Below are 18,392 nucleotides of genomic sequence, written 5' to 3'. Positions count from 1 at the left end.
GGGCGAGAGTCTTGGTTAAAGAAGTAGGCACGGAGGCGAAGGCGGCGGAAGAATTGTTCGATGTCACGCCGTGTGTTGAACTCATTAATCCGAGAGCGTAGGGGGATGAAGGTGAGGCCTCTGCTGAGGACTGATCTTTCAATGTTAAGTTGTCAGTCTTGTCCTTCCCTCAAATATGTTCAAAGATGTGCAAGTTAGATGGATTGGCCATGCTAAGTTACTCAGTGCCCAGGGATATGCAGGCTGAATGGATTAACCATAGAAAATGCAGGGTTACAGGGATAGGATATGGGATGGGTCTTGGTCTTGGAAGAATGTTCTATGGAGGGTCAGTGTGGACTCAATGGGCCAAATGGCCTGCTTCCACTGTAGGGATTCCATGATATTATGTCTCTGTGATGGAAATAATATGGCAGTTCCATATGTCAATTCATACCCTGAACTTATCAGTCTTACCTATAGTACTCTTTGCCATTAAGGTAGAGACTATACACACTTTCATTTCTCCCTTACGAGGCAACATGGCTGAACTCTCTCTACCTTGGCTCCTTTTCCAAGTTAAATTGTACTGTCACTGAACTAATGCATTGTACCCCCTGCCTCTGGTGAACTTGTTTAAAGGGAAGAAAGTGAGGGCTGCAGATGCTGGAGATCAGAGCTGAAAATGTGTTGCTGGAAAAGCGCAGCAGGTCAGGCAGCATCATTGGAACAGGAGAATCGACGTTTCGGGCATAAGCCCTTCTTCATTCCTGAAGAAGGGCTTATGCCCGAAACGTCGATTCTCCTGTTCCAATAATGCTGCCTGACCTGCTGCGCTTTTCCAGCAACACATTTTCAGTTCTGAATTTGTTTAAACTCATCCAAAAGGCACCAAACTGTGCTGCAAGAATGTTAGTCCCATTTTGGTTCAGGTGCAAACCTTCCCACCTTGCCCAGAAATGGTCCCAGTTATCCAGGAATCTAAAACCTTCCTTTATGCACCAACTCCTGAGCCAAGCATTCATCTGCTCTACTCTCATATTTCTGTACTCGCTAGCACACGGCATCATGTGCATTCCAGAAATTACAACCTTTGAGGTCCTGCACTTCAATCCACTGCCTAGCTTTCTGAACCCTTGATGTAAGATGTCACCTGTTATTCTAACTGTATCATTGGTTCCAATGTATATTATGATGTTATGAGCCAAACCAAGGCCCCTCAAAATATATTAAGATAGCTAGATGCCAACTCTTATTTTAGAAGGCAAACGTAAGGTGTTGTGTTCTGGGTGCAATTTGATTGATCAAACTACTCGGCCTGAAACAAAACACATTTTATTCATACACAATAGTTAAAGAAAAGGAAGAATTGAATAACAACTCTACTGGAAAAATTAACAGACTAATAAATTATTTATCTACTAAATCACAAATGTTCCAATATAGTGATATCTCATAGACACACGCTTGACAAAGGCAAATTCAGTAAAATAAATGTCACATGCAGTTCTCCAGTCCAGGAGAAAAGAAAACACAGAAAATTCAAAGAGCTCAAGTGTTTTGCTGTAGCAGGGAGAGATGTATAGCAGTTTCCAAACCCCAACAGCCAATGAAAACTAAACTAAAATCCTGGTTCTGTGGGAGCTTGACCCCACCCATTCAGGCTGTTTCTACTCTTCCAACTTTTAATAAAAACCCCAAAGCCTCACAAGCTGTTTACTTTATTGGCTTGGAACAGCTGCTCGATACCTTTGTCTTAACCCCGCTTCATTTAAAAAAACACTTCTTGAAACCATAATATCATTACAATGGTCCCAGGAATGAAAAGCTTAACAATATGAGCAATGTTTGAGGACTCTGGGTCTATACTTGATTGTATTTAGAACGATGAAGGGGCTATCTAATTGAAACTTATAGAATACTGAATAGCCTAGACAGAGTGAGCGTTGGGAAGATGTTTCCATTGGTAGGAGAGACTAGGACCAGAGGGCACAGCCTTACAGGAAAGTGAAGACCTTTTAGAACAGAGATAAGGAGAAATTTCTTCAGCCAGAGAGTGATGAATCTATGGAATTCACCACCACAGAAGGCTGTGGAAGCCAGGTCTTTGAGTATATTTAAGACTGTTCCTGATTGTCAAGAGGATCAAGGGTCACCGGGAGAAAGCGGGAGAATAGAGTTGAGAAACTTATCAGCCATGATTGAATGGTGGACCAGACTCGATGGGCTGAATGGGCTAATTTCTGCTCCTATGTCTTATGGTCTAATGACTTCCCTCTTATCACCCTCACCCTCCAGGATACCCTTCAGCCAGTGACTCTGATCTTGGCAACACACCTTTCTGGAGTTACGCATGTGGCCCCAGAAACACCCAATTGCTCCCCTAAATAATAAATTCCCTATTATTATCACTCCTGCCTTCTTCTTCCTCTCCTCCTGCAAGTTGGGCCAGTTCTGGTGCTGGTCCTGGTTCTAGCTTCACTCCCTTAGAGGTCCATGTGCCCATCTCAGCGTCCAGAACTGAAAACCCACAGGGGACTTCTGCAATACCTCTTCTCATGGGAGTCCTACCATGTCAGGAATCAGTCTGGTAAATCTTTATTGCACTCTCTCCATAGCCAGGCCCCCTTTCCTCATATAAGGAGACCAAAAATGTACACAATATTCCAGTGTGGTCTCACCAAGATTCTGTACAATTGCAATAGGATATCTCTGCCCCTGTATTTAAATTCTTTCATTGTGAAGGTGAGGATCTAAAACCTGAATACAGGTTGAGGTGACTAGTTGTAGTCAGGGGCAACCATTTAACAGACGCTCTTAATAACCTAGGTGGCAACAAGATGGCTATTTGATGCAAATAACACGATAAAATGGCTTCTAGGCTGCAAGCTGACAATTCTGCTAAAGCTGCATAGAATTGCTTTTAAGTTACTAACTACTAAAGCTGCATAAGTGACTAACCACAGTCTGCTTCAATAGAGATTTGCAGACAATGTGCCCTTTAAAGCATAGAAATAACTTGACTAGATAAGACAGTCTTAGCCATCCTAACTGTTCTTCGGTGCAGGTGCAATGGCTCGATGAGTGAGATAAGGGTGGCCTAAGCATTGGAAAATAAAGTTGGGGGAAGGGGGGGGGAGGAGTTCACACACTGTGTGCTGCTGCCTAGTCTCCTGAACGGGGAGTGGACTTAACAGAAAACTCTAAGCCCCAGAGAAAAGGCACTGAATCAATAAACCGAACAAAATAGTGCCCGCCTATCTCGTTCGGATAATCGATGTTTCTCTGTGGATGACAACTTATTTTTGTTACCCAGGTGGATAACCTCACATTTATCCACATTTTATCTCATCTGCTATGCATTTGCCCATTCATTGAACTTGTCCAAATCATACTGAAGCATTTCTGCATCCTCCTCAAAGCCCACCAACCTACCCAGCTTTGCATTGTGTGCAAACTCCATGTTCCCCAATATTTTTGGGACATTTCTGGTGTCCTTCTTTGTGAAGCCAGGACAAAGTATGTACTTAATTTGTATGTTGTCTTTGTTCCTGAATGTAAAATTCATCTATTTCTGACTGCAAGGGACCTACATTTATCCTAATCAATATCTTTCCCTTGATGTACAAATTGCTTGCAAAAGCTTCTACAGGTATGAACCCAAGTTCGCTTTGGTATTCTATTTCCCCCCTTAATCAGTTTGTCCTCCTGTGCTAAAATCTAAACTGGTTTGAATGCTCAAGTCTTCTGCTTATTTTTGTAAACTTTGCCCCTTCCTTGGAACTAACATTATCCCTAATTGTTTCTGCCACCTTTCTTGTTTGATTTTTGTACCAAACAGGAATGAATAATTGTTGCAGTTCCTCCATATGCTCTGTAATTGTTTGCTCTTGCCTATGCAACAATTCCCTGTAAATAATGTTCCTCATTTTATCATAGGCAACTTACACCTCGTACCATTATAGTTTCTTCTATTTCGATCTGGTTATGTCACTCTCCATCTTAGTGAAGGCTATCATATTATGGTCACTCTTCCCCAGCTAGTTTACTAATTATTCCTTACTCATTGCACAATGCCCAATCCAGGATGATCTGAACGTGAACTGGTTCCTCAAATTATTGATCCAGAAAACTGTCCTGTAGGTACTCCAGGATATTTTTTCAACTCAGGAACGATAAAGTTGAGATGGGGTCAATCTACAAGTGGATTAAAGTTGACCATAGTTATAGCTTTACCTTTATTGCCCATATCTCTAACTTACTGATTAATGCCTTCCCCAACATTATCACTGCAGTTTGGGGGTTATGGACACTATGGAGCATCCATGAGGTGGTGGGTATTGAGGACGCACATATCCACAAAGTTCAACATAAGCAAGCATGAATTTATCCAGTTTAGTCCTAAAAGGAATAAGTCAGGATATTTTTTAGTTGGCATTAAGTTAAATGCAGTAGATGTCCAAAGAGAGTAGGGGATTCCAGTCCAGAGATCTTTAAAATGCCATGAACAGGCACAGAAAATAATCAAGTTAATAAAATAATGGCCTTTATATCAAAAGGACTGGAGTATAAAAACAAAAATTATGTTGCAGCTATACCAATCATTAGACCCTATGATTAGTTTCTCCTTTGTTTACCATCTGTTATCATCAAAATTATTGAACGAGTTTATATAAAATCACCAAGTAACATCCAAACTTTCTGCTTTCACTGCAGTTAGTGCTTGTAAGGGAGGATGAAGTCCATACTAACAACATACTATGCACATTCAAAATTATCCAATGACCAATGCAGCAGGGTAAGCTGAAAGTTGAGAAGACATTTCATAGGGTAGAACTCCGAAAGTGAAAAGTCAGAATTCCACCAAAAGATGAAATGTCTCACCAGGAAACCCGAATATCTATCAGTGGAATTTAAGAATTTATAAAAAGTTTACAAGGTACCTGGAAAAAAGTAGTTAATTAATGAACTGGCATCTAGAAACTCAGAAGGCAAAAATATTTGATACTCACAACTGTGTTTGGGTCACTGGATTGTTCAGCCACCTCTTCTAAGTCACTCAGGCTCTCTAAATCGAAGTCTCTCTCTTTCTCCATCAATAACTCTTTCATTTTTTTCCGCTTATTCTTTCCACTGCAGTAAACACCAATATTTGTCCTGGGGGTCAGCACCTAATGGATCAGGAACAAAATTTTCAGATTTGCAGATGACCAACACCAGACCAATGTATTCATTACTTTGTTTTCTGATGAACCAATACCTTTATTAAAAAAAAACTTCCAAATTGTTATTCAGCAAGATCTTTCAATGTATTGTAATTAATCACTATCGTCACCTGAAAGTCTCTCTTGTAATTAATGATTGTATCAAAACAGATTAGCTAGCCTACTGCCTCCATTTCAAGCTAATTTCTTCTGATGAATATACTGGCATCTGCTGCTTTTCAAATCAGATCTACTTTGTTGTTTGCGTGGCGCTGGTAAGGCACAGCAGGTCAGGCAGCTTCCAAGGAGCAGGAGAATCGATGTTTCGGGCAAATGCCCTTCATCAGGAATGAGACATTTGGGGGAGGGGGGGGACAGAGATAAATGGTAGGGGGTAGGGCTGGGGGGAAGGTAACTGAGAATGCGATAGGTAGATGAAGGTGGGGAAGAAGGTGATAGGTGGGAAAGATGATGGAAAGGTCAAGAGGGTGGTGCCAAGTTGGAGGCTTGGGACTGGGAATAGGGGGAGGGAGGAGAAATGAGGAAACTGTTGAAATCTACATTAATCCCATGTGGTTGGAAGGTCCCAAGTGGAGGATGAGGCGTTTTTCCTTCAGGCATCCGGTGGTTAGGGTTTGACTGTAACCCCCACTTCTCAGCTTCTGCTTGAAACGTCGATGCTGCCTGACCTGCTATGCTTTTCAAGCTTCACACTCTCGACTCTGATCTGCAGTCCTCACTTTCTCCTACTTTGTTGTTTCTAAACTTATCTAGAAATGCAGCTAAATAAAATCATAAAGGTCTCTCTCCCTTTGATGATTACATGCATGAAACACAAAAGTTGGAAAGGAAAAAAAGCGCAAACCATTGCTTAATTCAGTGCTAGTGCACTGTGCACAGTTTTGATCACTTCATGGCAAAAAATGCCAAATTGAAAACACTGCGTAGCTTCAGCAGGAGTACATCACGGATCAGCTGAGATACTGGGACGAAGTCTACCAAAGCAACAAAAACCAGGAGGAAATTTGATAATTGAAATCACGATGACTTTTACAGTGAATAGAAAAGTTCCATCTGCTCTAGCTAAGGTGAGGCTAGGAAAAATAAGTCTTTACATAAAGATCTTGGAAAGTTTTGACCCAGGAAGAACCATGGTCAACTGGTACTGCATCAAAAATTGAAAGATTAAAAAAATAAATAAATAAAAGCCTGCTTCCATGGTGTAAAATTCTATATTCTGTTCCCCAGTACTAGAGATCAATTTATATCTGTTACGCTTCTCAGATGTTGAATTACCCAAAGTAACTTCCAATTATTGACCCTTAGAATGCTAATCTCATCTCTCTCAAACTCCATACTCTGGTTCTGCCCAACTGTTTCACCCTGATCGTACAGTCATTTCACTTTGGTCCAAACCCACAGTACACCTCAACACTTGCTCACTTTTCCACTTGCTGAATTGAGACCGAAGGACCAATAGAGCATACAAGGTGATCTGGCATTCCTTGTCCCAGCAACAGTGATCATGACCTCTATTATCTATATTTTAAAAAAGATCCTTTATGTCAAATAACTTCATTTATGTGGGCATGTGGGTTGGAAGACAAGCTTTATTCAAAACAAGTGAGTCATAGAGATGGACAGCACGGAAACAGGCTCTTCGATCTGATTCGTGCATGCCAACCAGATATTCTAAATTAATCCAGTCCCATTTGCCAGCATTTGGGCCCATATCCCTGTAAACCATTCCAATGCATATACCCATCCAGATGCCTTTTAAATGCTGTAATTGTACCAGCCTCGACCAGTTCCTCTGCCAGCTCATTCTATACACCCTCTGCATGAAAATCTTAGGTCCAGTTCAAATTCTTCCCCATTCGCCTTAAACCTATGCAGTCTAGTTTTCAACTCCCCCAACTGGAGAAAAGACCATGTCTATATGCCCTATCCATTCCCCTCATGATTTTATAAACATCCGCAAGGCCACACATCAGCCTCTGTCACGCTAAGGAAAAAACCCCAGCCCTTCAGCTCAAACCCTCCAACCCTTTCAATATCTTTGTAAATCTTTTCTGAACCCTTTCAAGTTTCACAACATCCTTCCAATAGCAGGGTGACCTGCTAGTAATCCAATACTGCATGCAGTATTCCAAAAGTGGCCTGACCAATGTCCTGTACAGCTGCAACATGACCTCCCAATTCCTATACTCAATGCTCTAACCAGTAAAGGGCAAGCATACCAAATGCCTTCTTCACTACCCCTTTCTATGGGGGACTCCACTTTCAAGGAACGGAACCTGCACTCCAAGGTCTCTCCGTTCAACAACACTCTCCAGGAACTTACCAATAAGTCCTACCCTGATTTACTGTTCCAAGATGCAGGACCTCACATTTATCTAAATTAAACTCCATCTTCCATTTCTCAGCTAATGACCCATCTGATCAAGATCCCATTGTACTCTGAGATAATCTTCTTCGCTGTCCACTCTGCCTCCAATTTTGGTGTCATCTGCAAACTTACTAACCATGCCTCCTATATTCACATTCAAATCATTTATGCAAATGATGAAAAGCAGTGGGCCCAGCACCAATCCTTGTGGCACACCACTGATTACAGGCCTCCAGTCTGAATAGCAACCCTCCACCACCACACTGTCTCCTACTTTCGAGCCAGTTCTATATCAAAATGGCTACTTCTCCCTGTATTCCATGTGATCTAACCTTGCTAACCAGTCTACCATGAGGAACCTTGTCGAATGCCTGACTGAAGTCCTTATTGATGACAAACACCCCTCTGTCCTCATAAATCCTTTTTGTTACTTCTTCAAAAAACTCAATCAGTGTTGGACTGGGGTGGACAAAGGTAGAAATCACACAACACCAGGTTATGGTCCAACAGGTTTGTTGGAAGCTCTCGCTTTTGGAGCGGCTTTCCACTGCTCCTTCATCAGGTGGTTGTGAAGTACAAGGTCACAAGACACAGACTTTATAGCTAAAGATTACAGTGTCATACAGTGATCAATTGAACAAACCTGGATTGTTAAGTTTTTCATCTTTTAGAATGCAGGTTTCAGTCCATTAGCCAAAACACTACGCCATGTTCTTCACAGCCTGCAACACATTATCGATGAGGATGAGCATCTCGCGAAGACGTTCAATACGTCTCCACTTCTCAATTTTAAAAAACCGCCAAATCTTCAACAGGCGATTGTTTGCAGCAAACACAACACTATACAACCCTGTCATGTCAACCACTGCAAAATGTGTCAGTGTCAACACAGATACCACCATTACCTGTGGTGACTGTTACGCATGTGACTCAGCCAAAGTTGTCTATATCAAACACTGCAGGCAAGGATGTACTGAGGCATGGTACATGGGTGACTCCAAGCAGATGCTATGACAACGGTTGAATGGACACCGCACAACAACAGACAGGGGTGTTCCCTCCCAGTCAAGGGAGCACTTCAATGGTCAGGGCCTTGGATCGAGTGACCATCCTACAAGACAGGCTTCGGGACAGGCAACAACACAATGCGGCCGAGCAGAGGCTGACAGCCAAGTTTGGTACCCATGAAGATGGCCTCAAACAGGACCTTTGGTTCCTGTCGTACTACAGGTGACCCCACTACACTATACACACAAAACATACATGCACACACTCAGACCGTCTCTCATGCACACACACAAAACCACCCCCCGACATTCACATCCTCTCACAGGCTCATACTCCATCACACGCCCACACACATTTTACCAAGCTTTCACACATGCAAACACACACACAAAATCTCTCTCTCTCTCACATACACGCATACACACAAGTTCACACAGGGGATGAATATGTATTTGCAGAACACGCACGCTCTTCCATACTCACACATTGACGCAGAGCCTCTCTCATACGTACGCTCTCTCAGACACACACATGCAAACACACACAAAATCTCTCTCTCTCTCACATACACGCATACACACAAATTCACACAGGGGATGAATATGTATTTGCAGATACATTCTATTTTGCTCAAATTATGCACAATCTGCATTCAATCAAGGTTGGCCGTCAATCCAGGCAATATTTTATAAATTCCACTTTGGAAATAGAACCAGTCTGACTCAAGATTGGGAAACAAACAGGCTCTGACCTCACACCTTTAATGCATTGCTTGAGCTGAGATGTCATGTTTTGTTAGAAAACCTCAAGTTGTCTTAAGAAGGTGACTTATTGGTAGTTTTGGGCTTTAATATATTAATGAACTGAAACTTGCATTCTAAAAGATAAAAGACTTAACAATCCAGGTTTGTTCAATATATCACTTATGACGCTAATATTTTGCTAAAAATTCTGTGTCGTATGATCTTACATCCTGATGGAGGAGCAGCGCTCCAAAAGCTAATGCCTCCAAATAAACCTGTTTGATTATAACCTGGTGTTGTGTGATTTCTAACACAATCAAGTTAGAGAGACAATTTCCCATGCACAAAGTCATGCTGACAATACCTAATCAGTCCTCGACTTTCCAAATACATGTAGATCCTGTCCCTCAGGATTCCCTCCAACAACTTGCCAACCACCGATGTAAGGCTCACCAGTCTATAGTTCCCTGGCTTGTCCTTACCACCTTTCTTAAATACTGGCATCATGATAGCCAACATCCAGCCATCCAACACCTCACCTGTGGCCATCAAAGATACAAATATCTCAACAAAGGGCCTAGCAATCACTTCCCTCGGTTCCCACAGACTTCCAGGCTACACCTGATCAGGTCCCAGGGATTTATCCACCTTTATGCGAGAGATCTTATAGCACAGAAAATCGACCATCATGTCTGTACCAGTCAAAAACAACCATCTAGTTAGACTAGATTTCCTAACTTGGCCCGTGGCCTGACAAAAGCCCATTTAAACACTTCTCAAATGTTAGAAAGTTTCTACATCTACCACCCTTACTGGTGGTGAGGTCCAGATTCCCACCACGCTCTGGATAAAAAAAATTTATCCACACATCTCCTCTGAACCGTCAGCACCTTACCTCAAATCTACACCAGTGGTCAATGATCCCTCAATCAAGGAAGGAACTTCCTGTCGACCCTTTTATGCCCCTCATAATTTTATATATCTCAATCATGTCCCCTCTTCAACACCTCTGCTCGAAGAAAGACAAACCGACCGCCCAAACCCTCTTCATAACTAAAACTCTCCAACCCAGGCAACATCCTGGTTAATCTTGTCTACACCCTCTCCAGTGCCATTACATTCTTCCTATAATCTGGCTTCCACAACTGCACACAACACTCTAGAGTCATAGGAGTCCTACAGCATGGAGACAGGTCTTTTGGCCCAAATTGATCCATGCCAACCAAAGTGTTCATCCATGCTCACCCTATTTCCCTGCACTTGGCCCATATTAAACCATTCGGATCCATTTGTCCAAATGCCTTTTAAATGTTGTTAATGTACCTGTCTTAACCACCTCCACTGGCAGCTCATTCCATATGTGTATCACCCTCTGTATAAAAAAGGTTGCCCCTCAAGTTCCCTTTTATTCTTTCCCCACTAACCTGAAACTGATGCCCTCTGGTCCTCAATTCCCCAACCCTGGGAAAAAAAACGGAGTGCATTCACCCTATTGCTGCCTCTCATGATCTTAGACTTCTACAAGATCCCCCCTCAGTCTCCTACGTTCTAAAGAAAAAAGTCCTGGCTTGTCCAACTTCTTCCTACAACCCAGACCGTTGAGTCCTGGCAACATCCTTGCAAATTTCTTCTGCACTCCTTCCAGTTTAATAACATCCTTCCTATAACAAAGCAACAAAACTGAATAGAATACTCCAAGCTCAGCCTCACCAATGTTCTGAACAATTGCAACATAACTTCCCAACTTCTATACTCAATGCCCTGACTGATGAAGGCCAGTGTGCCAAAAGCCACCTTCATTGCCCTGTCCACCTGTGACTCCACTTTCAGAGAACCATGAATCTGAATTCCAAGGTCCCTCTGTTCCACTACAGTCCTTAAAGGCCCTACCATTCACCATCAAACTCCTGCCTTGAGGTGACTCTCCAAAATGCAAGTCCTCACACTTACCCAGATTAAATTCCATTTGCAATTTCTCGGCCTCCTTTCCCAGCTGATCAAGGTCCTTCTGCAATTTCTGATAACTTTCCTCACTGTCCATGATACCACCTATTTTAGTGTCATCTGTAAACTTACTAATCCTGCCTTGTACATTCTCATACAAATCATTGACACAGATCTTCACCAAAGAATTCTGACAAATTTGAGAGAGAATGATCTCCCACGCACAAATCATGCTGACGATTCCTAATTAAATCCTGCCTTTCCAAATGCATGTAAATCTTATCCCTCAAATCTCAAGTAACTTACCCACCACAGATGTTAAGCTAACTGGTCTATAGCTCCCAGATATTTTCTTTACAGCCCTTCTTGAATGAGGGCACAACATTCGCTCCTCTCTGGTTTTACAGGACCTCACCCATGGCTAACGATGATGCAAAACTATCAGCCAGGGTCTCCGCAATTTCTTCTCTAGCCTCTTGCAGGGTTCTTGGATACATCTGGTTAGGAGCAGGAGATTTATCCACCTTCACACATTCTAATGTAACACCTCCTCCACTGTGATATGGACTCTCCCTATATCACCTCTAACTTCTCCAAGTTCCAAAGTCTTTGTGCCTTTCTCCACAGCAAACACAGAGGAGAAATATTCATTGAAGACCTCGCCCATCTCCTGCAGTTCTTCACATACATCTCCACTTTGGTCCTTGTGAGGGCCTGGTCGCTTTTCTTTCCTTTTAATATATGTAAAGAACCTCTCTGGATTCACCCTAATCTCTAGCCCTCCTTTCACCTTCCTGATTTTCTTCTTCAGTCAACTCCTGTATCCCCTATATATCTCCAGGGATTCCCTTGATCCCAGCTGCCTGTACCTAAGTCATACCTCCTTTTTTAAAATTAATAGAACTAGTTGTGCCCTAACCAAGATTTTACGCAGTTCCAGCATATCCTTCTTGCTCTTAAACACCATGCCTTGTCCAAAAGGTATCTATAATTTCTTAACCACTTCATCCACCTGCCACGATACCCTAAGGAACCGGTGAATATGCACACCAGGGTCTTACCATTCATCATGTATTCCTTTGCCTTGTTTATCCAGCCACTGCATTACCTCACATTTATTTGGATTGAACTTCACGTTGCCACTGATTAGCCCATCTGACCAGTCCGTCTATAGCTTCTTGTATTTTATGGCCATCCTCCTCATTTACCACCCCACCAATGCTGTAAATGGCTATAAGGAGGGACTAGATCAGTTTGGATTGTTTTCTTTAGGGCAGAGAAGACCAAGGGGGGACATGATTTAAATGTATAAGATTATGAGAGGTATGGACAGAGTAAATAGTAGCTGTTCCCCTTGGTTGAGGGGTTAATCACGAGGGGACATAGTTTTAGCATAAGGAGCAGGAGATTTAGGAAAAAACATTTGCACTCATTGGTGGTGGGAGTATGGAATATACTTCCTGGGAAGGTAGTGGAGCTTACAAACTGAAGAAAATTATTTGGATGAGTACTTCAACTATCATAAAGTTCAAGGTTATGGGATTAAGGCACTTTTAGTGCTAGTTACGTTGGTGCAGACTTGATGGGCCAACCGTCCATTTCTATGCTGTATGAACCTATGAATCACTGATTCTACCATCCTAATCTGCCTTGTTGCCTTCAGGGATCTGTGGACAAGCACACCAAGATAGTGTGAGCTTCCTCATGTCCTACTGTTCATTGAGTACTCCCTTGTTCATTTACTGCTTCCAATGTACATCACCTCACACTTAACAGGATTAAATTCCATCCAGCACTGATCTGTCCATCTGGCCACCCCATTTATATCATCCTGTATCCTAAGACCTTCTTCCTCACAGTCATCCACCAGTTCAATCTTGGTGTTATCTGCAAACTTACTTAGCAAAGTTTATTTTAAAGTCTTACTTGTAACAATGTATAGGTAGAGTTCTTCTTCAAGAAGGTCCGAGCAGTACGTTCTCTCCAGGCTCGAGCAGCTGCTACTTGGGATTCCACTTGGGGAAGTGGATCCAGCCGCACTGGTATAGGGCGTCCTCTTGCAAGAAGGCTTTCCAGCTGATCCAGATACGCATTGTGAGATCCCTTCTGTACACAGCAGAAAACATCACAGTAAGGCAACATTTCAAAATAATTAATCCTCAACTTGTAAGACAAAACAGAACCTGCCATAAACAAATACCAGTACTGCAGCAGTATCCAAAATAATATCACTTTTGACGTTAGGCTTAAAGTTTCAAACATGATCACTCATCAATTGTTTTTATTACTGACAAACAAGCTCAATATTATATAAGCAGCTTATTATTTTCAAGGCATTGCAATTATAGACCCAGTGGGCCATAAGGCTGCTATCTCACTAGAAAGAAGTACCTGTGGTGACTTTAACCTGAGTCACCACACCTCAGGTGAGGGGTGAGGTAGAGAAAGTCAGACCTTCATGGTGACTTCAGTCAGTTTAGGAACTGAACTCTTACTGGTGACATCTCTACACATGGATGTAGGGCACAGATGGAGGCCAGTCACTTGATCTATTCCTCTTTGCCCGAACACTGCTTATAAATCAGGATAACCCACTTTTCATTTCGGCTAAGTATACCAAATTTACACTTTTCGTGTCTTTCTGGTTTGCATTTTAGCTGCTATTTCAAGCCCAAGTCATTATTTCAATCTCACGTTGCTTCCACCTCTCTGACATTTCCTCTCTTTTCCCTCCATGTAATCCAATTGTGCCTCTTCCAGCTTCAGGTACTTATCCATTACTAATAATGTTAAGGCAGCCTTCTATGGTCTAAAACAACAGCCTGCACGGAGTTCTAATCTAGAGGTCTCAATGGCAATGGGGGAATGCCTCAGCGATGTTAACACCAGATACATCAGAACCCTGACAGGAGTGAGGCTGAATTTTGTTTTAAACTCGAGTGATCTTATACAAAAAATAAGCATATAACATTACAATATTTGTCTTGAAAAAAACAAAGCAAAAAATTATTCACAATAGAAAAGTAGACAAACAAGGGAAAATGACCCTATTACTTTTATCATCACACAGTAATTAGCAACATCATTGATGGAACTGAAAGAAAAGAAATAAATCAGAATCTGTACAACTTGATAAAGCTTGTAAGCATGGTTATTATCTAGGAACATATAGTGCTGTAAATCAAGCAAGACTCAGTCCAGCTCATTTCCAAGGATACCACTTCAAGAACTATGAACAAAGAACAAAGAGATCTACAGCACAGGAAAAGGCATGTGCCAATCATCATGCCCTAATTAAACTAAAAAAACACAAACCTGCAGGCCTTATTAACAGAACATAACAGCGCAGTCCAGGTCCTTCGGCCCTTGATGTTGCACCGACCTGTGGAACCAATCTGAAGCCATCTATCCTACACTATTCTATTTTCATTCATATGTTTAGCCAATGACCATTTAAATGCCCTTAAAGTTGGTGGGTCTACTACTGTTGCAGGCAGTGCATCCCTACTACTCTGAATAAAGAAACTACCTCCGACATCTGTCCTATATCTATCACCCCTTATTTTAAAGCTATGTCCCATCGTGCGCGCTATCATCTGAGGATATTGGCTCTCACTGTCCACTCAATCTAACCCTCTGATTATCTTGTATGTCTCAATTAAGTCATCTCTGAATCTTCTCTCTAACGAACCTGAGGTCTTTGATGCACATCCCTCCAATCCCTCCCTATCCAGATGCCTCTTAAATGTCACCAATTTGTCTGCTTCCACTACCTAAGTGTCAGATAATGACTATATCCACACATTGGTCTTCTGATTTTACATCTCTTCTTAATAACGTACAGTTGTATCATAGAATCACTATCAGTATGGAAGTAAGTTATTCTGCCTGAGTCCACACCAATCCTCTAAAGAGCATCCCATCCAGACCCAGTCCCCTTAACTATCCCTATAACCCTGCATTTCCCATGGTTAATCCATCTAGCCTACAAACCCCTGGATACTTCTGAGCCATTTGGTATGGCCATCCACCTAACCTGCATATCTTTCGACTGCTAGTCTTTTGTCATAATTCCTGTTTGCTTCGCAACACTATTGATGAATAGGGGACGCTGTTTCTACAGCACTAACTTTTAAAATGTGTGTTGGCTGTAATGCGATCACAGCGCCAACACTTTAAACATGGTTTTAAAGCACGATTTTACATTAATGTGGGACTGTACAAGAATGCCACCGTGTTATAGAAGAGCTGACTATATTCGGTAATGATTTAGATTCCTTAAAATGGGAGGGGTAAGAATGAAGCCTGTGATTATTATACTATACAGTCAACTATCAGGAACTATTGAGAATACAGCAAACGTTTTAACTAATTGGCACCTATGGAGCAGGAGTGCACCAGTTGATCAAATATTCCAGTTGAACAAGATGCCCACATAATAAGAACAATACAGCACAGAAACAGACCATTCAGCCCTCTAAGCCCTTGCCACCATATTTTGCCCTTCCATACTAAAACTGTCTTAATTTACACAATCTATATCCCACTATTCCCTTCCTATTCATGTATTTGTCCAGTTGCTTCTTGAATGCTGCTATTGTGTCTGCTTCCACCACCTCCTCTGGCGATGCATTCCAGGTACTGACCATCCTTTGTGCGAAAAACTTTTAAACATCTTTGAGAGTGGTAGATCATGACTCTCAAATTTTTCCCAAGTACTTTGAGGGCAAGGCAGTGGACGTAGTCTGTATGGATTTCACTAAGGCCTTTGATAAGGTTCCACATGTAGACTGCTCTGCAGTGTTAGATTGCATGGAATTCAGGACTATCTAGCAAATTGAATACAAAATTGGCTTGATGGTACGAAGCAGAGGGTAATAGTGGAAGAACGCTTGTTGGACTGGAGGCCTGAGACTACTGGAGTGTCTCAGGGGTCAGTGCCAGGCCCATTACTAAGAGAAAGTGAGGACTACAGATGCTGGAGATCAGAGTCAAAGAGAGTGGCGATTCTCCTGCTCCTCAGATGCTGCCTAACTGGCTGTGCTTTTCCAGCACCACACTCTTCAATGCTGGGCCCATTACTGTCTGTTATCAAAATCAGTGATTTGGATAAGAATGTAAAAGGCACAATTAGTAAGTTTGCTGATGACACTAAAATAGGCGGCATCGTGGACAGTGAGGAAGGTTAACAGAAATAGCAGTAGGAACTTGATCAGCTGGAGAAGTGGGCTGAGGAATGACAAATGGAGTTTAATAAAGATAAGTGCAAGGTATTGTATTTTGGAAAGTCAAATCAAGGTAGAAGTTTCATGGTCAATGGTAGGACCCTAAAGAGAGTAGTGGAACAGAGGAACCTTGGAGTTCAGGTGCATGGTTCTCTGAAAGTGAAGTGATGGTAGACAGGGCAGTGAAGGCAGCTTTTGGGACACTGGCCTTCATCAGTCAGGCCATTGAGTATAGAAGTTAGGAAGTTAAGTTGCAGTTCTACAAGACATTGGTGAGGCTGCACCTGGAGTACTGTGCTCAGATTTAGTCACCTTGCTATAGGAAGGATGATATTAAACTGCAAAGTGTGCAGAAGAAATTTAAAAGGCTGTTGCCTGGACTCAATGGTCTGAGTTACATGCATATGGAGTGGTTGGACAAGATAGGATCTTTTTCCTTAGAGCACAGGAGATTCATGAGGGATCTTATAGAGGTGTATATGATCATGAGAGACATGGATAGGATGAATGCACTCAGTCTTTTTCCTGGAGTTGGGGAATCGAGGACTCAAGGGCATCAGTTTATGGTTTGAGGGGAAAGAATAAAAGGGCACCTGAAGGGAAACTTTTTACACAGAGCATATGGAATGAGCTGCCAGCGGAAGTGGTTGAGGCTGGTACATTAACAACATTTAAAAGGCATCTGGACAAATATATGAATAGGAATGGACTAAAATGATACGGGCCAAGTGCAGGGAAATGGGGTTCGAGTGGATAGACATTTTGGTTGGCATGGTCCAGTTAGGGCCAAAGGACCTGTCTCCATGCTGTAGGATTCTGTGACTCCCTTTTAAACTTCCTCTACACACCTTGAACCTGTATACCCTAGTAATTGACACCTTCACCCTGGGATACTTTCCATTCTATACATGACATGCACAATCTTATAAACTTCTACCAGTTCGCCCCTCAACCTCCTGCACTCAGCAAAAACAAGCCCAGTCTATCCAACCTTTCCCATACCAGGCAACGTCTTGGGAAACCGTTTTTGTACACTCTCCAAAGCACCCACATCCTTCTGGTAGTGTGGTGACCAGAACCATATGTAATTTTCCACGTGTAGCCTAACTAAAGTTCTATAAAGCTGCAGCATAACTTGTCTATCCTTATATTCAATGCCCATTCCAATGAAGGCAAGCATATCATATGCATTTTTTATTACCTTATCTAGCTGCGCTGCCACCTTCGGTGACCTGTACACCCAGATCGCTCTGCATATCAATAGTCCTAAGGGTTTTGCCATTCACTGCATAATTTCCACCTGTACTTGACCTTCAAAATGCATCACCTAACATTTGTCCGGATTAAACTCTATCTGCCATTTTTCTGCCCATGCCTCCAAATGATCTATATCCTGCTGCATCTTCTGACAATTCTCCTCACTATCCACAACTCAAACAAACTTTATAACGTCTGTAAACTTTCTAACTGCATTTCCAGCTACATTTTCCTCCTAATTATTTATGTAGGCTAGACACAGCAGAGGTGTGATCCCTTTGTACAGCTGCAGCATAACCTCCTGGTTCTGGAACTCAATCCCTCTATTAATAAAGGCCAAAACACTGTATGCCTTCTTAACAACCCTGTCAATTTGGGTGGAAACTTTCAGGGATCTGTGTACATGGACACCGAGATCTCTCTGCTCATCTGCACTCCCAAGAATCTTACCATTAGCCCATACTTTTGCATTCCGATTACTCCGTCCAAAGTGTATCACCTCACACTTGTCCACATTAAACTCCATTTGCCACCTCTCAGCCCAGCTCTGCATCCTATCTATGTCTCTCTGCAACCTACTACATCCTTCGTCACTATCCACAACTCCACCGACCTTAGTGTCGTCCGCAAATTTACTAACCCA

At 42.2% G+C, this 18,392-nt stretch overlaps 1 protein-coding gene across 1 annotated transcript in view; it reads right to left on the bottom strand.

Moving 5' to 3' along the window:
• The window catches only part of kdm5a (lysine (K)-specific demethylase 5A), a 207,806-nt gene that overhangs the window by 38,116 nt on the left and 151,298 nt on the right, over positions 1–18,392 (bottom strand). The window contains exons 21-22 of the mRNA XM_043708905.1: positions 13,194–13,373; positions 4,992–5,150 (exon numbers count right to left, since the gene is read on the bottom strand). Coding sequence (XP_043564840.1) covers positions 4,992–5,150; positions 13,194–13,373 — 339 coding nt within the window. The remainder of the gene's footprint in view (positions 1–4,991; positions 5,151–13,193; positions 13,374–18,392) is intronic.

This window comes from Chiloscyllium plagiosum, chromosome 19, assembly GCF_004010195.1.
Source record: "Chiloscyllium plagiosum isolate BGI_BamShark_2017 chromosome 19, ASM401019v2, whole genome shotgun sequence".
Classification (NCBI taxonomy): Eukaryota; Metazoa; Chordata; class Chondrichthyes; order Orectolobiformes; family Hemiscylliidae; genus Chiloscyllium; species Chiloscyllium plagiosum.
Note: the sequence above shows the minus strand (reverse complement) of the source record. Positions and strands in the feature narration are given on the sequence as shown.